At 51.9% G+C, this 25,744-nt stretch overlaps 1 protein-coding gene across 1 annotated transcript in view; it reads left to right on the forward strand.

Annotated features, from left to right (window-relative positions):
- The window catches only part of HS3ST3A1 (heparan sulfate-glucosamine 3-sulfotransferase 3A1), a 33,561-nt gene extending 9,849 nt beyond the window's left edge, over positions 1-23,712 (forward strand). The window contains exon 2 of the mRNA XM_032706671.1: positions 22,821-23,712. Coding sequence (XP_032562562.1) covers positions 22,821-23,439 — 619 coding nt within the window. The 3' untranslated portion in view covers positions 23,440-23,712. The remainder of the gene's footprint in view (positions 1-22,820) is intronic.
- Positions 23,713-25,744: the final 2,032 nt, after the last annotated feature.

Here is a 25,744-nt window from a genome sequence, read left to right on the forward strand (position 1 = left end):
TCAGCTCTAGTGCTGAAGAGCCTGGATGTGTGTGAACTGTGTCAGTTCAAAGAAAAAAAAGATATGTAATTTACAGGCTGGTGAGAGCTGGGTAAGCACAGCTGAACTTTCTGAAGCATCCCTTCAGATTTATGGGCTTCCAGGATATCCAAGGCTGCTCCTCTGTGCCATGGCAGCAGGGTTGGCAGTGACCTGTGGGCTGGGCTGCTGCAGCCCCGCCAGGACCAACATTTGTTTTGCAAACATTTGGAGTGGTTTGAAGTCCAACTGCTGCCCTGGCTCTTCATTCCTGCCCATCTGCTGGAGGGTTTTGCTGCCTGGATGGAGGGCACGAGCCCCAGTCCTCTGCCCTGTGCAAACCTGACCGGGTTTAAAGGCAGACTTTCTGAGCAAGGACAGAAAGACCCAGTCCATGGGTGAATGGCTGGGAGACAATGTGTGTCCCAGGGAAGATGCCATGGGAATGCTGCATTGCCTGGTCCCACTCCCTGTGGCAGGAGGTCCGTTTCACAGCGAAGAGGTTGAAGGTATGAAAGCCCAGACTTTAAACAGACTGAACAAAGTGTTTCTTGCCCAGCTGCTCAGTTGGACCCTCCTTGGGCAGGAGGTGGGATTTTGTTGTGCACCTGCACTGACAGGAGAGCTGAGCTCCTGAGGACATCATGGCCCTGACAGCATGTGCTGCCCATGTCCTGTGTCATCCAGGGCAGCTGAGGAGGCTTTGAGACACACTCAGCTGGCTGGGTGGTGGTGAGCAAGGGCCTGTTCTGTCCCGCGCCTCAGTTTCCCCATCTGTGAAATGGGTTTATGCTGATGAGCTCCTCACAAAACATTAAGCTCATTGCTTCCCCTGGGACACATATTGTCTCCCAGCCATTCATGCCCACCCGTGGACTGCATTTTTTTGTGCTTGCTCAGAATGTCAGCCCTTAAACCCAGCCAGCTTTGCAGCCAGTGAGCACCAGGATCTGTCCCTCCAGCATCACCCTCTCTGGGCTGTGTTTGCTCCAACCACAGGCAGATGCAGAAGATGCCCAGAGGGCTGGATATGGAGTCACATCGGGTTGAAAGCTTGTTCCCACATGCCCGGGGTGTGATCCCTGCTCAGCCCAGCACAGGCACCAGATGCAGGGCAGAGGTGCTCAGCCCCAGAGCCGCCTTCGTGACAAGTCATGGTGATGCTCTGCCTGCTGCTGGCCCTGCCACCCTCCCTCCCACACCAGCAAACCCTCTGGAAGAGCCTCCAAAAGAATTTAGTAGGACACGCAGTCAGTCAGCCCGGGAGGCTCCGGAGGGGCCGGGCTGGGGCAGGAGTGCCCCGCCTGACCCAGATGCCGCTCAGCAGTTAATTGAGTTTGACCGTGTGCAGTGCCCCGGCTCGGGGTCAGCACAGCCTGCCCGCCGCCGGGGCTGCTCTGTTTGCTATGGCACAGGTTGAGCTCTGCCCTCCCCACCCGGGGGGTCGTGGCCCTCTGTCCCAGCCCGGGGACCCGCTGCCCCCACGGCGTGATGCGGCGGGGCGGGCGAGCCGAGCTCGGAGCGCTGGGGTTGGAGTTTACAGCTTCGTCTGCTCGGTGCTTCCTAATTGCACTTGAGTTGTTTGGCCAAGTGACAGCGAACTGCCGGGTCGCAGCTGATGCCTGCGTGTGTCCCCGTGCCTGGTGCTCCCGTCCCTGCAGCCTGGCTGTTCAGGGGGCTTTATGAGAGTAAAATCCAGCATTTATTGCCCTCCCCTGCAGCCTGCCCCAAAATAGAGGCAGGAGGAAGAAACTGGTTGCTTCCTCATCACCTCCTGCCTCTGCCAGGCCGTGTGGTGAGGCAGCAGCTCACTGGACCCTCTGGAGCCAGGCACCAGCATCACCCACAGTTTCCTGCTGCAGGAGAAGCCATGGGCTTCATTTATCCATTGAGATCCACCACCTTTCCCAAGAAAGATGCAAACACCTCTGGATCCTTTGGTATATGAGAAATATGCTATCAAGCACTGGAATTTTAAATTACTATTACTTTTTGGTTAATATAATCATCTCCCCAGCACATGTTCCTGCTGTTTTCTCAGCTATGTCCCAGCCCTGCTCTCATTTGGAAGCTGCCTGGGCTTGGTCACATTGTAGCCCTGGGAAGGTAGATGGGAAAGGCATCAGGGGTGGTGACTGCAGAGGCGAGGAAGGAATTTGGGTGTGTTTCCTCTGGAGCAAATCTGTCTTAAAATTATGAGCTACTCTGGATTTTATTAAAGCCCTGAAAGCAGCGCTTGGTTTCGTTGGTCAAATCAGGCTGCCCAGTAAAAGCTGCTGTGAGCCCACACCCAGATGAAGAAGCCCAAGGTGGGGTGACCTGCAGGGCTGTGCTCAACTCTGGCTGCTCCTGGGGGCTTTCTTGGCCATCACCCCTCTGGGGACACGTGGGGGTGAGTGGAGCCCACTGGGTGTTCCAGCAGGGCAGGACAAGCATCCTGCTCCTCCCCTCCATCCCCAGGAGCTTCTGCTGAATAGCCTGTGGTCAGCCCAGGGTGGGTGCCCTGGTGGGTCTGGCCTCTGGTCATGGCCACCTTGTTGCTGGGAGCCAACTCTAGCAGAAATTTCCTTTTTCCTTACGCATCCCCGGGATAATGCCGGATTTATCAGACCAGTGAGAGTTGCACCAGCAGCTGAGCCAGCTCTCGTGGAAGTTTGTCTGTCTGTCTGTCTGGGAGGGCTGTGCTCTTGCCTGCCTGCTGCTGCTGGGATTGCCTGATGTGGGGAATGCATTTAGGGGTTGTTTGACCTCATGGCTTCCAAACATGATCAGCCAAGGGGTCCAGAGGAAGCTCTGTCCGGGCTGTTCTCCCAGGCCAGGCGTTAAATGCCCAGCACACCCTAGGAAGGGAAGTGCAGTGTTCACTGAAAGCCATCCCGTGCTGTCCTCAGGGAGGGGGCACCTGCCACACCTCCTGAGACAGTCCCACTCCTGCCCTGACCAGCCTTGCCCAACCAACTCCAAGCCCAGAGTCATAAAACAGATTCCAACAGGACCCTGGGCATGAGGAGAAGGGAGAGAGCTGGGTACTCTCCCACCCTCCTCTCCTTGCAGGCACCAGCAATGGGCAGTGCCACGGCCACCAGGCACATCCCGTGCTCTGGGACTCAGGGGGGGAAGAGTCAGGAGGGAGCTTTGGGCGGTGATTAATGACCTGAACTGTGGCAGGGCCATGGGTCAAAAAGGCCCAATTATTTCCTGGTGATATTCCTGCTGGAGGGGGTGATAAACCAACGTGGCAGATACAGGACCACCTGTCCCCCCAGCTTTGGAGCAAAGCGAGAGCAGGGACAATGGGGACACTCCCTGAGCCCTGCTCACACTCTCCACAGAAGGACTTGGAGACACAAGCCCGGGGGTCACCCCAACATTGCTGACTCAGGCATGGCCCCCCCTCAGCAGAGATTTCCAGGAATGCCGTCCTTAACATCTCCCGCCAGGCAAATCAGAGCCATCATATGGTTAGGGAAAAATTGGATTTGCCTTGTAATCTAATCAATGTTAAATAACGGTAATTCTGACTCTGAGCTCCGTGTTTAAAGTGCTGTTGGTCTCTGGGGTTCATTGGAGTTATTTAATCTAATGAAATCCCCATTATTGTCTCATGAGGGGGCACCACGGGGGTGTCTGAAGGAAAGCAATGGTTAAAGAATTGGCAGTCAGGGCCAAATATCCAGTGGGGGGAAGGGGCTGAGTGCAGGAACTTGAAGGTTTCACCTGGCAGTGACCTGAGCTCTTTGGCTGCGTCGTTCTCACTGTCATTGCTCAAGACGTGGGGGGGTGAGCACATGTCCAAGTTACTCCCATCACCTCCCTGAGCAGGCTGGATCACACCAGTGCCACCTTTTCCCTCTTCCTGGCCCAAACAGGGGTTATGGTTTTTAACCCCTCTCAGTACTCCAGCCTGCAGCACACTTGGTTGTGCTTCCTCCACTGTGTTGCTCTCGGTGCTGCCTCTCCCTGCTCTGGGCCCAGCCGTATTGTCTACTGGATTTTCATGGAATCACAGAATGTTTTGGGTTGAAAGGGACCTTACAGACCCTCTCATTCCAACCCCCTGCCATGGGCAGGGACACCTTCCACTAGACCAGGTTGCTTAATGCCCCATCCAGCCTGGCCTTGAACACTGACAGATATTTAAGATGTTTTCCCCAAAACCCGCTGTAGTTTTTTTCACTTGCATTAAGCACTTTTCCCTACTCTCCTTTTCAGAGGGAGGTAGGACCTGCTCCAGGTCACATTTCCCATGCTGGCTTTGTGACAATCCCTGGGCCCCCACTCGATTACGTCACGGCAGAGCCCTATCGAGCCGGTTGCTTTCCTGCACGCTGAGCTCATTGTGTTCAAATATCTTGGAATTCTATCAGCAGCAGGCAGGGACTCTGCTGCTGTCAAATACCAGCACTGCTGCATCCCGTGTGCCGGGGGAGTGTTCCTTCCCCCGAAGCGCCTGCTCCAGTTTCCCATTGTTATTTCTTTAATAAGACCGATACTTTGTACAGCGCTCATTTGCTGCTAAAATTAGAGTTATTAGAGCAATAAGTAACAATTACCTTCGGAGCAGGGTGGAGTAGAAGCCCAGTGGAATGCTACACCAGAGGAGGGGGAGTCAAACCTGCCTTCTGGGAGCAAATGCCTGTGACCTGCAGCATCATACTGGAGTAGCTTTGTGGGGACAGCTGGAATAGCTGTCAGGGGTGCCCAGCATCCTCTGGAGGAAGGATTGCACCCATGGGTGCTGGGAGAGGACACATCTGGCTTGATATTTGTGGATAATGGGAATGAGGAGTTGTGGCTCTGCACGTGCCGCTGAGTTATCTCGGGACATCCTCTGAGCATCCCATCCCCAAGGACCGGCCACTTTCCTCGAAAAACATCTCCATGCTGGAAAAAAAAAATAGAAAAGGAACGTTTGGTAATCTAATCATGTAAAGTGCTCCTAAAATCACGTCTGCGCTGCACAGCAGCGTGCCAGAGGTCTCTGGAGGAGCAGCGAGAATTAGGTGCAAGAGAGATGGGGCAAGGGAGGGATTTCTGGAGGGGGAGGGCAAGATGTGCCAGGGGACCAGTCTGAGCGCCCCTCTGTGACCACAGCCCTGCCAGCACTGCAGGGCACCAGCCCTGAGGCCAAGAGGGGCAGCACTCCATCCTCAGCGCACAAATGAGCCCTGGCACGGGTCCCCTCAGCAGCTGGAGATGCCCCACGTGCTGAGCAGTGCCCCACATGGTAACAAGGAGCCCAGGAGCCAGCCCTGGCCAGGGACAGTCCCCACGGGCGGTGCCTCAGCGCCAGCCGGGGTGTCTGTGCTCGTTATGCACGTCCCTTCCACGCCGCCTTCATTATTCGCGCGCTATCCAGTGCCATTAAGATATCAAGTTCATTTAGGTACATCCACATTGGCAGTTTAATTATGTCTGGGTGCTACTCTGTATTTTATTCATGGACTATCTGGGGGCGGTTGTCAAACACAAGACCAGGAGATAAAGGTTCGGTGGCTGCAGAATGCTAATGTCCTGCTGGTTCCCTTTTGACAAATACACATGCCAGTTATTACCAGACTGATTATTTCATTCATTAACACCGCATACATCAGCTCCCTTCACCCAGTATTATTGTATACATTCATCTTTTCATAAACAATTACCTGACAAGGTTGGGAAAGGCAAGTACTGGGGAATTAATGCTCTGCTGGGAAGTTCCTGGCGTGGGTTCGTAACAAGGTGGTGGGGGGGAGTGTGGGATGCCCTGTTAGCGTGATGGCTTCATTAATCAAATTAGGGACAATAGCATGTCACATGGGTGCCATGTTTCCCAACAATGCTGAACCCGTTTGCTTTGTGCTGGGGGCTCAGTGGATGGGGCTCCCTGTCCAGTTTGTGGTGATGGGAGGGGCATGAAATGAAAGCCAGGGGACCCAGTGGGAAGGCTTGGAAAGCAGCCTGACCATGAACTGTGTTTCTACTATTATTATTATTATTTTATTGTTGTTATTATTATCGTGAGGAACAGTTACACAGAAACAGATTCTTTGTTTATTTTTCTGCCTTTTTTTTCCAGCTTCCTCATACTGCTTTCCCCGAGCTGGAACCCTCCACAGTAGGATTAGAAGTGGTGGTAGGAATGATTTAGGACATCATGGACATGTAACGAGCTGGGGAACAAAACCCCCTCCCGGGTCTTCTTTCTACAGTTTTTAACTGTAAAAGGCTGGTGATACAGGAAAAAAAAAAAGTACAGTGAAGAGTAACCAAACTCATGAAATAAGGGATTCCTGCAGTGGTGGAATCCACTGGGGAGGACCGGAGATGCTGCTCGCCCGGCTGGAGGTCACTCACAGCCTGGATCTGCCAGGAGCAGCATCCTCCAACATGTGCTGTCCAGCATAAACCCCTGTGGAAGGGATCAGAACCACTCTCAGGGGCTCCCTTGAACACACAGCCCACGTGGTTTCAGTGTTGGGCTGGTCCCTTATTTATTTCTGTAAATATTTTGTACCCTCAACTGTTTCCACCGGCAGCCTCACTCCCTCCTTGCTCCCTCCAACACGGAGAAAGAGCAGCTGTGGGAGGCCACCAACACAGCCAGAATCAATTCAGCTTTTCACTCAAGCAGGCACTCTCAGAAAGTACTGCTGCAGGGGTCACACTGCTGCACTGCTCCAGCGCAGGATTTGCAAACTAAATAAAAGATCCAAGTGAGCTCTAAGTGCCCAACTCCCTTAGGCCCCTCTGGAGAAAGCCCCACTGGAATAACTAAGAAGCTTTCACAGTGTGTTTGCAGAAGCATTAATCCTTGTTGCTATCTCCACGAGTCTCTTTGATCCCACTGCAAAGTCTTCATCTCCAGGGGTCCTGTCTGGGCTTTCCAAAGTGGCTTAAGAGAAGAAATCTCACTGCTCCTTGGGAGACCTGGGCTCCCAAGGCACAGAATCCCTTCCCAAAGCCCTCCATGGCTCTCCATGTTGTGATGGAGAGATCACAGCGTGCCAGGAGTGCCACTGGTGCTGCTGCCCTCCAAGGTGAGCCCCCCCCACAGGGTGATGGCCAGCTGTTGAGGTGGGCCATGGTGTCAGCATGGATTTGAAATCCCTGCTGCTATACAGAGTATCAGCATGGGCTTAGCCAGTTCTTCCTGCATTTTCTTACATATTCCCAGGGGAACACGATGAAAGGGGGAACACAATGAAAGAGGGACACACTCAGGCTGAGTTGAGGGTTGATCTTGCTAAGCAGGGCAGCCCTGGAGAAGGAGAGGCTGGGAGTCATCTTCAGGAGCTGATCTGAAACCCCAGCCCATGCCAGTGCAGTGCTGAGTGAGGAAGAGGAATGTTTATTGACCTGGGTCTAAATGACTCAAATTGACTTATGAAGCTGAGGTCACTAATTGGGTTTTTTTTTCATCCGTTCACATTTTGGAGACAACTTTTCTTTCTTTCTTTCTTTTTTTTTTATTTTTATTTTTATTATTTTTCCATTATTAAGCTGTATTCACTCCTAACAACCTCAGAGTCATGCTGATGTCCAAGCCACAGCCTCCACATCCCCCCAGCCTCCCTCCCCTGTGCAGCTTCATGAAGGTGAGCGTGGCAAAAACCTACAGAGCAGCCAGACCTGTATCATTTACTCGTGAAATTCAGATCTGCTATCAACTAAAACTTCCTGAAACACGTCAGATGACTCTGATGCCAGGTTAGACAGTGATGCATTCCCTGGAATCGCTGAGCACAGGAAAGAGCTCTTGATGCACGACCTTGTGAGCAGTGACTGAACTCCCTGCACAGACTGCGGGGCCGGAGGGGCCTGTGCTCTCTGCAGCTCCTTCAGCAACAGCCCCTGCCTTGCCCACAGCTTGCAAATTAGGCCAGGAAGAATCTTTTGAAGCTTTCTATTTTCTGGAGACTTTTGCCCTCTTTGCACTTGACTGCTTTGCTCCAGGAATGAAAGTAGGGAGCCCTTTCCCAGCCATTAAAGTTTCATTTAGCAAAAGGACAAAGAATTGGCACGGGAAGGATGAAGAATCACTGCAAGGGTAAACTTGTGTGACTCTATGTATTTTAGATCATAGCCTGAGGTCAGGCTCCCTTTCTTGTAATACAGATGGAGGATTTTTTGGCCTTGCAGCGGGAGGAAATGTGTAGTGATATATAAAGAAGGCACTTCTCAGCATAATTTAAGGAACAACCTCTGGTGAGGTCCTTTGAGGTGTCTGGGTCTTTCATACACCTCTCTGCTGATGTGCACACACACACCTCACCCCCCCCCCCATCTCCAGCACTATATTCACAGTAATTTCTTAAACTTTATAATAGTCTCTGTTGAATTGTTAGGGCAACATAACCATATCCTGGGGGATGGATCCTCCTTGCTTCCAACCAACCTCAGCAGCTGGTCCATTAACCTGCAGGGTCACAAGGATGTCCAGAACTTTTTGAGTGTGGCCATGCAGTCTATATGGTCCCAGCCTGCTGCATCCACTGCCCATTTCTAATATTATTTCCCTACCTCCAACTTCTGCTGCTTTAATTTAGCTGCTTTAGTCCCTGCACTCACTAGGTCCTCATTTTTAGTCTCTGAGATCTGGTGGGATTTCTCCTTCTCCAGAGGGAAGGAGGATGGAAGAACAGTGGTTTTTCCCAGATCACCTCCATTCAGTGGTTTTTCCATGCCCTTCTAATTTCTAGCCAACATTTTGTCCCCCTTCACGTTGCCTGCAGCTTCTCACCCACCATCCCCTCTCCAGCTCCAGGTCCCATCCCAGCTCCTCTCCCATCCTTCTCCTCTTCTTCCATGGCCAGAACACACACATTGTGCTGAGTGCATGGCTGAAGGTGCTCCTGTGCTTGTGCCTGAGAAAAATGAGGCAGACATGGAAAACAAGCAAATCACATTATATATTGCAGGCAATAATGTAGCTCCCAGGGGACAGAGATAATATAGTGAGAGACAAAGGAACTATAGACTTTGCTGGCCTGAGAGCTCACTTGATTGTGGCTTTTCTGGAATTATTCTTGGCTTCCTCTGTGTGAGTGGTGAATGGAGTCTCAGAGCTGACAAGGGGTCAGGATGCTTTCAGGAGCTGTGCTGGGGATGTGCATCATTCCATCCAGGAGCCCTTGTCCTACATACTGTTCTCAGGGGTGATGCTTGGTCCATACAGGAACCCTCAGCACCAGGGAGAGGGATTATATTCAAGTTGTAGAATAACCTTCCCTTCCCTTCCCAAACCTTCCCAAACCTTCCCAAACCTTCCCTTCCCAAACCTTCCCTAACCTTCCCAAACCTTCCCAAACCTTCCCAAACCTTCCCAAACCTTCCCTTCCCAAACCTTCCCTAACCTTCCCAAACCTTCCCAAACCTTCCCAAACCTTCCCTTCCCAAACCTTCCCTAACCTTCCCAAACCTTCCTTTCCCAAACCTTCCCTTCCCAAACCTTCCCAAACCTTCTTTTTTCTTTTCATCTTATTCTTTCCTTCTGTCTCCTCTTTCTTTCTCTCTTCTGCTTTTTCTGTCTGTCTGTCTTGTCTTTCCACCTTTCTGAGACCTCAGCAAATTCCAGGAAGGCATCAGTTGTCTTTAACACCCAAAGGAAAAATCGAAGGGAAGGGTTCAATTACTCGCCTGAAAAATGAGTTTCCTAACCGAGGTCTATCCATTTGCTAGTTGTGCTTGTTTTAAAACTGAATTATAGAGACTGCACATTTTTCTGGAGACAAATGCATTAATTTTTCTCAAAACAGACAAGAGAGAAGCAGAGGGAAAATAAGATAATAAGAGTTTCCACAGTGATTTATATGCCTTTGTGAAAAATAATGGGGGCAGACGGCAGCGCGCTCCGGCAGCCCGGGGGGGAAGGGGCAGGGGGGTGGCAGGGATGACTGCAAGGAAAACTGCCAGAAGTCCAAGTATGATTGTTGGTTTTAGATGATATAAGATCACTTTATGCCTCTGACTGGCTTGAAAAATCTCCCTTTCTCTCTCTCTCTCTATACACACATAAAATATATACCATATGATGCACTTAAAATCAGCGCAGGCTACAGTGTTTATACAGGAAAGGATTGTGTTTCTGGCCGACCTCTCCCCAGCCCTCCTTCTTCTGCTGCAAGGATAAACTGGGACCTTTAGAAAACAAAGTGGTGGCTGCAATTTTTAACAGATTTGCTCTTGCTTATATTGACACAGGGCAGGCGAGCCCTTCCCCTGGGCCGTGGGCAGACACCGGGGGGGGGCGAGTTGATTTTGACTTTTATTTTTTTTATCTGTTCACTTTGGTTTGATTTATATGCTAAAAGAGATATTTTTATTATAGTGCATAGTAAATTGGGTTTCTTTATTGCTCATGAGAGCCGTTTTCCAAAATTGGACTATTTATATAGTACACTGATTGCAATGTATTTCCGATCTTGATGTCTGACTGGAGGGAATAAAAAAAAAAACCTACACTAAATCGTATTAAAAAAAAAAAACCAACAAAAAAACCACAAAAAACTGCAACCTTTTTTGAAATGGGATGGACTGGGTAACTTTTTCTTGAGATGATGATGTGGCACTCAGCAGCTCCCAGGAAATCGTGTTGGTTTAGCAACTAAAGGCTTTTGGTGGGAACTGGAGGCTCTGGAAGGTTTTGAGGCGGTTTTGAGGTTTGCCCGTTGTCGTAATCCACGGGAAACGTGTCCAGGAGGCCAAAGGCCACCGGAGCTGTGGTACCTACACTGATGTTTCTCTCCAATTATTTATAGGAATGATTCAGTGAATTTATTCCCCGTTGGTTTCCCAGCAGAAAATCCTGCGGCGCTCGGGCGGATGTGAGAGCGCGGGGAGGCTGGAAGTGGTGCTGTAAAGCAGAACCCAAATCTGTTGCAGGGCAGATGGTTAATTGTGTGGTTCAATTTATTTGCCTAATGCAAATCATGTCCCGTTCGCCTGTGGCGCCGGGGGAACCCGGATTCCTGTTTGCTTTGCTGAAAGCCGAGATTTCACGGAATCTTCTGCAGCTCCCACGCGAAGCTGCCCTTTGTGGTCCCAGCAAAGGGTCACTCTGCATCACAGCCTCTCCAGGGATGGCACAGAGAGAGGCTGGGATGGGGATAAGCTGGCAACACCATGTTGGTTTGCAGGATTCAACCTCCCAACCTTCTTGCCTCCAGGCCTAAGAAAGTGCTACAGTGTGTGGCAGCATCCCCTCCTTCCACCCCCAAACCAGGCACTGGGGAGGGTCTGTGGGGCTGGACCCCCAATCCCCTCCAGCCTTGGGCCAGGAGGTTGTTTCTTGGGGATTTCCCAACTTCCCAAATGGGCCTAATTGAAGCCTAAAGAGATTTTTCACAGATTCATGGCTTTTCAAATGAGAAATTTGCATATTAATAAGAAGCTGTTCAGACTGATTGGCTTAATGTGTTTGGGGTAAGTATAATTAAATGTCAAGGGAAATATATCATGAAGTAATGAAGCTGGAGTTAATTTATCAAAAAATAAAGAGGGAGACACTTCCAATAACAAACAGTTCTTTAACCTTCCTCTTTAAGATGATTTGCTTAGTCAGGGCTGAAATGTGTGGTCTTGGAGATCCTCGAGTGAGAGACACATGAGGTGGTTATTAGTTTAGGGGTGGAAGTTTTTCCATGTCCTCCCCAGTATAAACCCCTCTGCCCTGGGATCCCAAGGCTGAGCCCATCAAGAGGGTTTATCTGGGTCCAGGTGAGGGAAGGTGCAGTCCTGGTCCCTCCAAAACCACCTGGGAGGATGTTTGGGGGGATTTACCTGTGTAAGACTTCAGGGGTGCCCTTAGGGAGGAAGAAAGAGGTTGAGGTTTAATTATATCAGATGCTGGGTCGCTTGGACCTCGTGTCCAGCCACACACAAACTGTCCTCTGCCTTCCCCCTCCAGCAGTGATTGACCCTGTGCACGGTGGGAGTGCAACAGGGAGCTCTTGACTTGCACTTGTGAGGGAGAAGGGCAGGGTGCAAGGATGGAGAAGGGTCATGTCTGTTGTTTCAGCTGGAAAATCCTACTTTGGCATAATATGGCATACGGGGGGAGTCAGCAGGTTGTAAAATAGCCATGGAATCACAGAATGATTTGGAAGGGACCTTAAAGATCATCTCATTCCACCCCGTGCCATGGGCAGGGACACCTTCCACTAGCCCAGGTTGCTCCAAGCCCCATCCAACCTGGCCTTGGACACTTCCAAGGATGGGGCAGCCACAGCTTCTCTGGGCAACCTGTGCCAGTCCCTCACCACCCTCACAGCCACGAATTTCTTCCCAATATCCCATCTAACTCTGCCCTTTATCAGTCTGAAGCCATTCCCCCTTGTCCCATCACTCCAGGCTATTGTCCAAAGTCCCTCTCCTGCTCTCTTGGATCACTGGAAGGGGCTGTAACATCTCCCCAGAGGCTTCTCCTCTCCAGGCTGAACACCCCCAGCTCTCTCAGCCTGGATCCAGAGCAGAGAGGCTCCAGCCCTCAGAGAATCTTTGTGGTCTCCTCTGGACTCCCTCCATCAGCTCCACATCCTTGTTTTGTTGGGGGACCCAGACTTTGGCTCAGTACTCCAGGTGGGATCTCACCAGAGTAGAGGGGCAGAATTCCCTCTCTCACCCCACGCTGTGGGAATGCAGCCCAGGACATGGATGGTTTCCTGGGCTGCAGACTCACATTGCTGAGCCACATCCAGCCTCTCATTCCCCAGTAATAGAGGCATCTGTGGAAGAGAGCAGGAGTGTCTATTTTCATTTAGAGGGACCACAGTTACAATAAAGCAGCACCCAAAAGCCAACAGAACCGGCCACCAGAAGCCTGAATCTACCCAAGCAAATCCAGCTGGGAAATGAAGAATCACTTTTCATTTGGGAACCACGTTGGAAATATGATGAAATCACTGTGGGCCTGATTTGCTCCCGTGTGAGAATCAGCTGGTGCTGCAGGGACTTGGCAAACAACTCGTGCCTTCCACCTGGAGCTCCAACCACTGCTGAGTTAAGCTGTCACTGGGGGAGTGGTGCTGGAGAGGCTGGATGAGTGCAGGTCCAGGTCTGATGGGGACAGGCAGGGTTTGTGCTCCCCAGTGCATGGCAAACCCCAAAGCACTCCCCAAAGCTGCTGGGAATGCCATAAAAGGAGCTCTAAGGCTGGATTACAGAGCAGGGTGATGGGGAACCACTGCAGGACAGTGGCAGAGATGGCTGATGAGCCCATTCCCAACCCAACAGAGAGAACTCCTTTAGAAGCTGCCCAGTGGTGTCTCCATTCCCATATAAAGGATGGAGGTGTGGTAAAAGAGGGCTGTGGCTGAGGGCTCCAGAGCTCTTCATCTTCTCCTGGTAGGCATAGGGCTGGCATTTATCAGGAGATTTAGCCACTGGAGAGAAAAGAACTACAAAACTGCCCTTTTCCAAAGCCCGGCTGGTCAGCTTGGAGGAGGTGGTGGTGCCACCTGAGATTGCCTCAGCTCCGATGAGTTCCTTGTTCCAGCAGAGAAAATCAATGGCTTGCACAGCTAATGGCATCTGGGGGGTTCTGCCTGTCGATAGCACTTAGGCACTGGTGGTCTCCAGGAGATGCCCAGATGTGTTTCCCAGCACAGAGGATTTTTGGGAGCCTCTCAGTACGTTTCCCTCTCCCAGACAGGTCACAGGATGCTGGGACAGCAGGATCACCTCCCAGCACAAGGAGCCAGGAGAAACCTGCCCCAGCACGGGGCTCCCTGCTTACCTGCTGCCCTCAGAGCTTCAGCTCTGCCTATCAATAATTAATCAGTGCAATTAGGCAGAGGGTTTGCGTGCTGTAATTAGCTCTGATCAGTGCAATCTCCCTCCCCGGGGGGACAGCGAGGCGGGAGCTGAGCGCTGACAGCACAGTGGGGGCACAGGGCTGTCGAGCAGAGCCCCCCGTGCAGCCCCTCTTTGCGTGCAAACACTCCCCTGCCCTTCCCAGCCCTCCCGGTCCATCACTCCGGGGCCGGGGAAGCCAACGTGAAGTCACGCGTGTGCCCGGTCCCACGGGGGTCTCCTGGGGGCAGATGAACCCCTTATCCCGGGGACGCTGCCGCTTCCTGCCCAGCTGACCTGCCCTTGGCCCAGGATTGTTCCTGCTCTTCCTGACCGAGGTCACAGCCCGAGATCCGGGAAGAATCTCCACCTCCGGAGTTATCAGGAGCGCTCCGTGCGAACAAGCTGTTTGCTCCGCGGCGCTGCTTTGATGGGTGTCCCAGCTCCTTCGGAAGGGGAAAGGCTTCCTGGCTGTGACCTCGGGAGGGGGTGACACTGGATGTTACCCCCATAGATGCTGCACTGGGAGCTGAGTGCCCCAGCCTGTTTTGGAGGCAGTGAGATTCCTGAGGTGGTTAAACCCACCAGTGCAGGGAGTGGAGCTGCCCACGGTGCAATGGGGAGGGTCTGCTGAGGGCCCCCCAGAGCCTGGCTCAGCCCATGTGATGGGCACAGCGTGGGTACCTGGGTGGGCACAGCTGCCTACCCTGTCCCTGTGTCACCCCTACCCTGCTGAGTGGGCTGGATTTGGAGCTGGGACCACTGGCCATGGTCACTGCTGGGGGTTTGGATGGGGACAGGGAGAACACCTGGGAGACCCTTTGGGCTGCAGTTTAGGCAGAGGTTTGCACCTGTGTTAGGCTGTCAGCCAGCCCTGAACTTCAGAGGGAGCTTGACTGGAAGGAGTGGAGGGAGGGATGGGAAAGCAGCTCTGCTGATAAGATGCTGCTTGACAGATACAGCATGGAAACAGATGCTGCTGGCTGCAGATGTAATGAGATACATAAATACCAGGGCTTGCTCAAATAAACTCCAGCATCTGCCGTAAGGACGAGGTGGGGAGCTCCTGTGTGCCAGCAGGAAGCACAGAGAGGGCACATTTGGGGGCTGGGGGCAGGAGAGGCCCTGCCTCTTCCAGAGTGCTGTATCTGGGAAGGTGGCATGTCAGTGGTGTGCCATGTTTGTCCCCAGCAGCGATGGCTGTGTCCAGGGCTGTGCCTGCAGCACCCAGCAGTGACTGTCCCTGCAGCCTGGGCTCTGGTACAGGGAGAGGTGCCCACACTCAGGTCTGCCACCAGGTCTGGTTTTTGGGCTACTTTGTTGAGTTCCTAAAAGTGGTGATACTTCCCATGTGCTCTGAGAACTGCTCTTTTCATCCCAGCACATCCCAATCCAGTGAGGACCTGTTTTTCACAGAATCCCAGAATGGTTTGGGTCAGAAGGGACCTTCTGCCAAAGGGGGACACCTTCCACTAGCCCAGGTTGCTCCAAGCCCCATCCAGCCTGGCCTCAGGGATGGGGCAACCTGTGCCAGGGCCTCACCACCCTCACAGGGAAGACTTTCTTCCTAATAATCAGTCCAAACCTACTCTCTTCATATTTCATGTTTGCTTTAATTTTTTCAACCCCTCTGGATTATTGGAGATGATGAAAAATCTGTGTGCTGGGAGGGACCTCACTGTGCTGGGCACAGGGATCATGCCACGGTGCCAGGAGGCTCCTCAGCACATCCTGGGGAAGCAAATAACCCAGGGATCATTCCCTGCTTGTGGAAATGAAGCAGTTCTCCCAGACACCTTTCCAACCATGGCCAAGGGAACAAGACCACATTTATCCCAGCAGGTGATGTGCTCACCCTGTACAGCTTGCACTGGTTCTGTGGGGGCACAAGGGCAGAGCCAGAGGAAATCCCAAGGCCCCTGACCTTACTGCAGTTGTTTTGTGAGGGTGCAGTGTCCTCCAGGAAATGATGGTTGTGTTGTACTGAGATTTCCCGGAGTATTATCTTTACCCAGATAAAAGGATGGGTAGGGGTAGGAGACACCCACGGTCTTCACTGTCCTCTCCCAAGTCTATTCCTGTCCTTTATTTTGCTCCAAGCTCAGCCTAATCCATCCTCATTAAAACCAATGGCAAGGGTGTCCTTTTGCTATTAATGCCAGTTGGTTTTGATTTTACATCCAGCAACACGAGTGATTTTCTTTTTTCCTTGAAGACCTCTCTGATCCTTTATCCCTTTCCTTTCAGCTTCCTCAGTCCCACAGCTTTTCTTGGAGGGTTTTTTTTCATTTTTCTCCACTTCCTGAAATGCTTCTTTCCATGTATTGATTTTACCTGAGATCTAAAGGAGGGCAGAGCAGGAGGCTCAGCCGACTCTGATGTACCCTCACAGCTCATCAAAGCAAATTTAGAGCCTTGCTAGAGCTGCCAGGGCAGCACAGCCCCTGGGCTGAGCCACTGGTCTCATGGGAGGGAGGGATTCATCTCTTTAGGCAGTGTTTTTTTAATTTATATATACAGACTCGCTCCTGGTTACATGAAGTTATCACTCTTGCCAGAGCATCTTTCTTTTCAATCATCTCCTGTACATGCTGTAATGGTACTTCTGGGAGTGTGGGCTGCAGGGGGAGGGAAGTGCCTGTGAGAGCAAGTTTGGGGTTTTTTATAAATTTCTGTTGCAGAGTCACTACTTAAAAATGATCTGAAAGAAAAAGAGAAATGCTGGGGGGAGGAGAAGACAACCTGCTGGTGGTTGCAGTGGCCCAGGGAGGGGTGCACAGCACCCTGGGGCCGTGAGGCTGCACCGAGCCACAGTGCTGGCCGTGCCTCAGTTTCCCCACCCTCCTTGTTCCATAGCTTCATGCTGGAGAGGGCTCTGTGTTTCCCCCAGGACTGCCAGCTGTGTCACCTGCCCATCACTTGGTGTCTGGCTCCTTCCTGGGGACAGAAATTCTGGCAGTTTCTGTAGAGAAGTGAGACGTGAAATAAACCCCCTCAGACAGCTGATTTTCTCTGCTCTGCTTCTCCAGCTCTGCCCAGAGGGTCCAGTCCTCCCTGTGAGCATGTGTTGCATCTCTGGGAGCAGATTTGGCCCTTCCTTGCCAGAAAGGCTCTTCTGTGGGATCCAGGGTCCCACAGCTGATTGCAGAGCTGTCGGGCTCTTTCAGAAAGAGCAACAGTTCTTTGATACGGTTTTTCCTGCAATGACCTCTTCAATGGCACTTCCCTAAAAACAGGACTTACCACCACGAGAGACTTCCTTTCCCACCGTTGCTACGGGCTGGGGAGTTCCAAATCCCAGCTAAACCCTGGACTTTGCCTTGGGAGCAAAACCAAACTGCAGCAAACCAGCTGAGCAGGGAAAAAGTAACAGGGGGCAGATTTTTCCTTTGCAGTTTGCCCTAAGTTTGTTATCCCGTTCATTGACAACTACACAGGGAGGCTCCTGAGATGTTCTAATACCTGCCCAGGGGTTTTCCTTCCCCACCCTTTCTTTGTGTGTATCCCACTGCTTGGACCAGTAGCTCAGGCTACTGGCAAAGATGGAAAAAGCACCTTGAGGCTGGATCAAAGTGCCCCAGGCTGGCTAGGGAAGGTGTCTTGGAGTGTAGGGTAGAGGTCAGCAGTGTCTTCCTGCTTCTGCTGTGTCTCATAACCCCACAGCACCCCCCAGGCTGTGTAATGGGAAGATCCTGATAGGCCAAGTCACCAGCACCTTTGGGAAAGCCCAGGGCTGTGTAAACAGACTGCGGAGTTCTGACTTCATGTTTCTGCTTCATTCCCATCCTTTATCCTGTGGATAGTTCCTGTCCTGTGTGCACTTTGAGAGCTGAGGCCAGAGCAGCAGGAACATGGCCAAAGATAAGGGTGAATATCAGTGTGGGGAGAAGGGGCTCGGCCACAGCAGCTCCTCCTTTGCTGCTGCTGCAGGTGGGTGAGGAGAGCACTCAGGTGGCCCAGCAGCATTGCTGGAGGGGTCCAGGGACATTCAGGGGTTCAGGCATTGTCCCTGAGCTGCCACTGCCAGGCACGTGCCCCAGCTGTGGAGTTTTCTGCATCTCAGGACTCGGTGGTGGTGGTTTTGCCCTTCAGGCTGTACCTGTGCTGTGTTGCTTGCAGACCCCTCTGCTCACCTGTCCTGCACCCAGTGACCTGTGACTGCCCCAGGGACAGCAGAGGCTGTCAGAGGGAGCATGTGCCACCCCCAGCTTGCTGCTGCTGAGACCAGGACGTCAGCATTTGATGATCTTTCTCCCTCACTGCTCATTCCCCCTGAGCTGTTCCCTGCTCTGGCACTGAGGAGCTGCCCTGCTGCAGGATGCAAACCCCAGTGCTGGTCCAGACCCATCCCCTGCATCCTCCTCCTCCCCAGTGACACTGTAATTGCCATTTCAGGCAGTGCAAAACTCAGCTGAGCTCAAGGCAGACCTGGCCATGCACTCAGATGCAGGAGGGGGTGCAAGACCCTTTGATGCAGGGCAGTGCTGACCCTGCCAGCACAGGGCAGGGAGATGACACCATCATTCCTCTCTATGGCATCAGGCTTGGCACACCTCCCTCTGGAAGATCCTTTCAGTCCATCCAGCCTGGATACCCAGGCTCTGGTGGGATGATTATTTTTAAAAAGTCATACAAGGACTGCCAGGGAGAAGGAACTCACCTTCTGGGGTTAAGAGGAGATGAATCCTGTGCTTAGCACGTGGTTGGGGCAGGTTTTACTGGAGCCCAGAGAGCCCATGGGGCTGACCTGTAATCACAGCAGCTTTATTTATTGCTCTGGGTTGCAGTGGCATCAGGCCTGGTGAGGACCTGCCCTTATCTACTGACGTCAGCCTCCCTTGGAGAGAGATCTGGACTAGATTTATGTGGGAAAGGTTTGCAGCAGGTCCATCCACAGCTGCTCTCCGTGCCTTGCCTGCTGCCAAGGAGCCCAGGAGGTCCTGAGCAGGACAGGGCTCGGTCCAGCCGGGAGCAAAGCAGCAAATGGACTTCAAACAGCAAACTCACATCAGGTTTTCTGAATCCAGTGACCAAAAGCTGCTCCGACCTCTGTGGGAACAGCAGCCCAGGGCTGCTCCTCCTGCATGGAACAGGCTGTTCCCTCCCAAAAATCCCGTTTCTGGAACAACCAGTGCTTGTTTTCTTGCCAGTCACCAGCTTCTCCTGCTGCTTGGAGTTGATGGGACAGCAGCACAGGTCAGCTGAGGCAAACCAGCTGTTCTGACCCATTTCCCAGCCCCTGGTGGAGCCGAGGTGTGTTCCCAGCATGAGCTGGTGGCAAACACCACCAATACCTATCATTGCTTCTGCTCCTCCAAGCTGAATTGCCAGAAACACAACCCTTGGGTGCTCAGTCTTGTGAGGAGGGAATCCCGTATCTTATTCTGTTTTTTTGATGTGATTTCTTCCCTGGAGTTGTGCTCTTGATAAGAACAGGGACTCAAGATCAGAGGGCGTCTCTGTGGACTCTGATCTTTGGGGCGGGGGTTGAGCCAACACCCCGGGAAACTTGAGAGTCCAGCTTTTTAAAGGCTTCATTGTGCAGTCCACAAAGAGCTACAAAAACCATAATAAACATGGCACCAAAGGTCAACTCCCACACCTGGAGTGCCTGAGGGTTGGGAGCCAATTACTGGGATGCCCCAGTGTGACCCCAGCACTAACGTGCCCACGCTGAGGACTGGCAAACCAAGTGCATCAGGAGATCCCTGAGCAGCCCCATGTGCATCACTGGGACCTGTCACCCTAATCCTGGTGCTCAGCCCTTGCTCAGCACCACCCCATCCTGATCGTCCAGGGCTGCTCACCCTGTGGGGGTGCCTGTCTTGCTCTGGCCAGGGGCTGGAGGCTTTGCTGCAGCAGCTCCCAGGGAAGGCAAATCCAAGCTGTTTCGTGACCAAAATGAAGTCCTGCAAAGCCCATTGGGGTGAGGAAGGGGTCACAACCCCCCTCATGAGCTACCTCCAGGGTCTTTGGCCAGACACAGGATGAGCCGTCTTGGACCTTGGACACCAGTGCTGGGAAGAAAGTGTGGACCTGGGGAAGGCCAGATATGAATATACATGCCTGGCTGAAATGCTCCCTTTGAGGAAAGTCTTCCTCCCCTATTAAGTAATTAAATAAAGCTCCGGGCTCTACTAAAATTAAAATAACAGAATCCATTTATTCTGGCAGGGCTCGCTGGTGGCTGCTCTTGCCAGAAACATTTTTGTGGTTCTTGTCTTTTCAAGTGGCTCTTTTGCAATAAAACCCAGATGCCATTAGTCCGAGGAGGCCTCCAGGCAACTGTTTATGTCCATGAAAGATGCCCTTTGTAATTAATTAATCTCCCCAATGCTGTGGTAGCACATTCCCGGGGCTCCTGGTGTGTCCCTGCCCGCCGGCCCGGCAGTGGAGGTGTTTGTTCATTCCTGGGCACTGAGGGACACTTTGTGTTGCAGCCTTGCCACGGAAGGGGTTAATCTGCTCCTTGGGAAGGCACAGCTGAGATTTCAACACTCACCAGAACACAAGGAGAAGTCAGTGCCATCCTGCTGCCCTTGTCCTGCTGCTGGTTCGGCGGCTCCTGCTCTTGCTCAAGAGCAACTCTGAGTTGCAGGAGGCTCTTACAGGGACAGGGACCAATGGGGACTAAGCTGACAGGCAGTGGGGAAGGGGCTATGACCTGGTTCCTTTGCCCTTCCAAGGGTTCAGGTGCTTCCAGATGACTCAGGCATTGCAGGGCAATCACCACCACATCAGAGAAATGTGAGTTTGATGGATTTGGGGGGAAAAAGGTGATTCATAGAATGATTCATAGAATGGTTTGAGTCAGAAAGGACCTTAAAGACCATCTTGCTTCAACCCCCTGCCAGGGGCAGGGACACCTTCCACCAGACCAGGTTGCTCCAAGCTCTGTCCAACCTGGCCTTGAACCAGGGATGAGGCATCCACAACTTCTCTGGGCAACCTCAGGGCCTCCCCACCCTCACAGGGAGGAATTCCTTCCTAATATCCAATCTAAACCTGTCTTTTTTCACTTTAAAGCCATCACTCGTTGTCCTATCTCTCCGTGCCCTTGTCAAATGTGAGGCTGCCCTGAGCAAAACCCCATCCAACCAGCTGCACCAGGCCAGAGCAAGGAGACTTCCAGCCCAGTGCCTCCTTCCAGATGGTGGCTGGTATCAGGTGTCCACAGACAAGTGTATGAAGGCTGGGGATTGGAGGTCTCCTCCTGTTACCTCCTCCCAGTTGAGGGCAGTAGGGGCTGGGGGCTCCTCATGGCTCAAGTGGCTCTGGGTCTCCCACATTTCATTGCCACCACTTTATTTCAGCCACCATAAATTTGCCCAGTCTGTTTCTGAACCAGTTATGCTTCTGGCCTTTTCAGCATCAAGTGATGGCAAATTCCACCATAGAATTATGTGTCTGCTTGGCAAGGGCCACCTTTAGTTCAGCAGTGATTCCCTTTATGTCTTCACAGCCTTCAGGACGTGTGAGAGCTCTCTCATACCCCTCAGCTCATTTATTCTCCCTCCTGAGTGGCCCAAATTCTTGGAGTTTCCCCTAAAAAGAAACCCTCAGCAAAGATCTGGCTTCTCTAGGACCATGCCTTTGCTCAGCCTCTGTGTAACATGGTTGCAAAGGGAATTGCTTTGGGGAAGGGTCATTCCTTGCTCTCTCATTTGTAACATAACAGCCCGGGGTTTGGTTGTTATTGGTGTTTTTTAGCCATTGTTGGCTTTTCATTGTTACTTTTTTGATAGATGAGTTTAATTTTGCTGGCATATTGCACAGGTTTGCAAAGCAGCTGTTGCTGCTGCAGGACGGTGGCAGTAAAGCGGGGACGGAGCAGTTCATCACTGAGCACGGGTGTCACGGCCTCAGAGGGGTCAATGCTGAGGGCTCAGGGCGTGGGGGGCTGCAGTTGCCATGAGAACTGCTGGTGGCATGGCAGTGAACCTCACTGGCGCTGCAGCCACCTCCAATCCATCTCCCATTCCCCCTGGGAAGGACGGGACCGTCGGAACATCAGCCGCGGAGAGGGAAACGCTGCTGAGAGCCTGGAAGGCAGGGGGGGTTCATGTAACCAACTGATGGTGGTGTGAATCACTGGTGTTTTGTAGATGCTGGTCCTGTCTGGGGGTGATACACAGGGTGATGTGTGTGAGGGGATGGGATGTGATGTGGCAGGCAAGGAGGAGCAAGGAGAGGAGCTGGGAATGCCCAGGAGGAGCAGTCGGATGCTCATATGGCTCCTACACCTTACCTTGCTTAACATGGAGGGCCTCAGGTTGCCCTGCCCCCAAATCCTGTGATCCTTTAGCAAACCACACCCATTCCTGGGCCAGGAGGGCTCTGAACTCTCACAGGCACATTGGAACAGGATGGACCCTGGCTTGAGCCCCACGTCCCTTCCCACTCCCATCTAGGACAGCTTCCCGAAGCAGCCTCTGTATAGGATGTCTTGGGGTGAAAGAAGGAAATTGCTGAGGTCAGGGAGCTGATGTTGCACATTTTTATGTGGCATCAACTTGCTGCCACCTGGAAAATACCAAAAGATAAAGTCTTGCATCCGGGCCCTTGAAAATCCCTCTGTCCTGCAGGAAGGGAGTGTTGTTACTCCAGGAATTCACTGTTATTCCAGGGAATTTAAGCCACTGTGCAGGAAAGCCCAGTGTGGGCAGGGAGGAATTTAAAGGGATAAGGCATTAGGATCATGGAGGTGTGCTGTGTTCTCACAGTGCCATTGTAAGGAGGGAGGTGGGATCCCATCAAGACGGGAGGCCTTGAAGAGGCCAGAGGAGTTCAGGTCTAATTCCAGGTAAATGGGTAGGTAAAGGAAGCAGGAAATCAGGAACAAGCTCAGATCTTTGCAGAAATCAGAGTACTGTGGGTCTTCTGAGAAGGAAAGAGCTGGGCTGGAGGTGTGAGGCTCAGGACCATCCTGCCCTTGGTACCTGGGACATGCCCACAGCACTGCCCACACCCAGCTTCCCCACCCCACCCAGGGAGTTCTGGCACTAACACGTCCCTCTGTCCCCTTATCCCAGGGACCTGATGCCCAGGACGCTGGAGGGGCAGATCACCATGGAGAAGACCCCCAGCTACTTCGTCACCAAGGAGGCCCCAGCCCGCATCTCCTCCATGTCCAAGGGCACGAAGCTCATCGTGGTGGTGCGGGACCCCGTGACCAGAGCCATCTCGGACTACACCCAGACGCTCTCCAAGAAGCCCGACATCCCCACCTTTGAGAGCCTGACCTTCAAAAACAGGACTACGGGCCTGATCGACACCTCGTGGAGCGCCATCCAGATTGGCATCTACGCCAAGCACCTGGAGAACTGGCTCCTCTACTTCCCCATCGGGCAGATCCTCTTCGTCAGCGGGGAGAGGCTGATCAGCGACCCCGCGGGGGAGCTGGGCAGGGTCCAGGACTTTCTGGGCCTCAAGAGGATCATCACCGACAAACACTTCTACTTCAACAAAACCAAGGGGTTCCCGTGCCTGAAGAAGGCGGAAGGCAGCAGCAAACCCCACTGCCTGGGGAAGACCAAAGGCAGGACCCACCCCGACATCGACCAGGAGGTGGTGCAGAGGCTGCGGGACTTCTACCGGCCCTTCAACATGAAGTTCTACCAGATGACGGGGCAGGACTTTGGCTGGGACTGAGGCTGAAAAAAAAAAATAATTTAAGAAAAGGAAAATATAATATAATATATATATTTTTTTTACGTATCAGTAGAGAGGGGCGAAATACAGAAAAAAAAAAATAATAGTTGTGCTGAAACATGATTTGCTCTGATTTATTCTTTTCTTTTATCGCTGCTTTGGTTTCTTGCTTCTCTCAGAGAAGAGGTGATGTGTCCACCCACAAAAAGGAGGTTGTGAAGAGCAACCTGGTCCTGCCGACATCACCTGCAGCTTGGCTGCTTCCTTCCATGGGCCCAAGGTTTAGCACTGCCTCTGTAAAAGAAATGCACGTGTAAAGTTCTTAGAAGTGAGAGGGTGCTTGGGGGAGCTCAGGGTCTTCCTGAAAGGTCATCTGGATTTTGGCATGAAAGTGCCATTTTAGGCCAGACCTTGCCGCTTTTGACAATAAAACAAAGGAGGCTTAATACCTAATTTGGCTTTCCAAACCTTACCCTAGGGGGTTTTTTATTGCATGAAACATTTGGTCAATTTTTCTTCATTTATCCAATTTTTTGTTTTACCTTTACCCCCACTAAATCAAGCTCCTTTCATCAACCAAACTTCTTTTTCCCCTTATAGTAGCCAAAACCAATAATCCTTTGTTTTGTTTTGAGACAAAATAATTTTGGTAGCCAAAAGTGAAAGGAAACAAATGATTCTTTTGACTCTGTGATGAAAATTGCCAGGTAGTCAAAAGGCCTCATTCACAGGAGCTGGCTCTAAACCAGAGTTCCCTATTGCATCCCTTTTGCTACACTGACAGCAGGATCCTTTTCCAAGGGGGGGCCCTCTGAAGGGGTTTTGGGGATGGGAAAGTCCACAGTGAGAGGATGCTCATGGCACACCAGTCTTGAAGGTGATGGGGGACCCACCATCCCACTACATGTATGTAGGAAACTTCTTGGTGTCTGGCAGATGCAATTTAAGCCATAATGATGAATATTTTCAGTTGGGCCAGTCTTAAATACAGTAGAAGAAGGGTTGGTTGGGAAAAAGTCAACAAAATGCACGTCCAGAAAGGGGAATGAGAAGACAATAGTTCTTTCCTAATTGAGAGCTGAGTGGGAAGCAGGAACAAGAGCATTGGTTGTGAAGGGCTTTAAAAATTGCCAGGCAAAACCAATCTCCTTTATCACCTTTTTTTGGCTGATGGAAATGTCTCAGCGACAGAAATCTATTAGTGAAGCAGGATCTCATGTTACCATGGGCTCATTTATCTGCTGGTTCTTGATCTTCAGTGTTTTCTGGACTAAAGGAGTACCCAATTATCTCTTGGTGCTGCATAAACACAACAGGAGGGTGAGTCCAGCTTTCAAAAGACCCTGATGGGGCAAAACAAAGTGGGGGATCGTCTGGGAATCTGGTTAAGAAGGAGCCTGGGGATGAAGCTCACTGGCTGCCCACACACCAGCCAGGATCTTAATAAAATCACAGCAGAGCAGAGATTTCAAGGAGTCCAAAGAGACTTGATCTGAAATTATGATTTAACCCAAGAGGGAGGCATTGCCACCTTGGCAAGTTAAGGAAAACAGCTTGGAGGCCACTCAGCCTCATGGCACTGAGTTCACTGCAGGTGGTGAGCCTCATTCCCTCCTGGCTACCCCAAGCCACCTTCCAGCTCATCCTTATACACCTCCCTCTGTTCCCAAGGATGCAGAGTCCTGGGACCTTCCTATCCCCTAAAGACACAAACCCTCAGGGTTTCCCAAGGCAGGCCCATTTCCCAAGGGAATTAAAATAACTTCCCTAGTGTTGCAAGGCTCCAGGAGCTTCTCCCACTGTTGTCATCCCAAAGCTCTACCTGAGCCCAGGTTTCTGTGTCCCGACTGGTGAAGTGATGGGTTGGTGACACCAAAGCTGGGCTGTGCTCAGCAGCTTGTCCTGGCCTGGCACAGCTCAGTACCACCCTCACTACTTCCAGTGATCCCTTCACCCCCTTCCCACCATTCCTGTTCCACTGTGTCCCTTTTTAAGCCCCTTTTTGGCAATGTTCATCTGGATAAACGTTTTGCCTAAATGCCTTCTGCAAACACCTTGTGGCAGAAAGGCACACGAGGCACCACACACAGACCCCCAACAGACCTTTCTCTTTCCTGCCTCCCTTCAGCCCCTCGATGTTCATGCAAGAAATGACACCAGAACGTCAGAGATGGTCACACAGCTTTGGCTCTATGGGGTCATGGGCCCTCCCAGCATCTCTGCAGCCCAAATCAGAAGATGCTGGAAGATTATTGGGCTCTTGGTAATGGTCTCCCCAGTGTGTCACTGGAGGTGAGGGGAGCAA

This window comes from Chiroxiphia lanceolata, chromosome 19 (assembly GCF_009829145.1).
Source record: "Chiroxiphia lanceolata isolate bChiLan1 chromosome 19, bChiLan1.pri, whole genome shotgun sequence".
NCBI classification, from domain to species: Eukaryota; Metazoa; Chordata; class Aves; order Passeriformes; family Pipridae; genus Chiroxiphia; species Chiroxiphia lanceolata.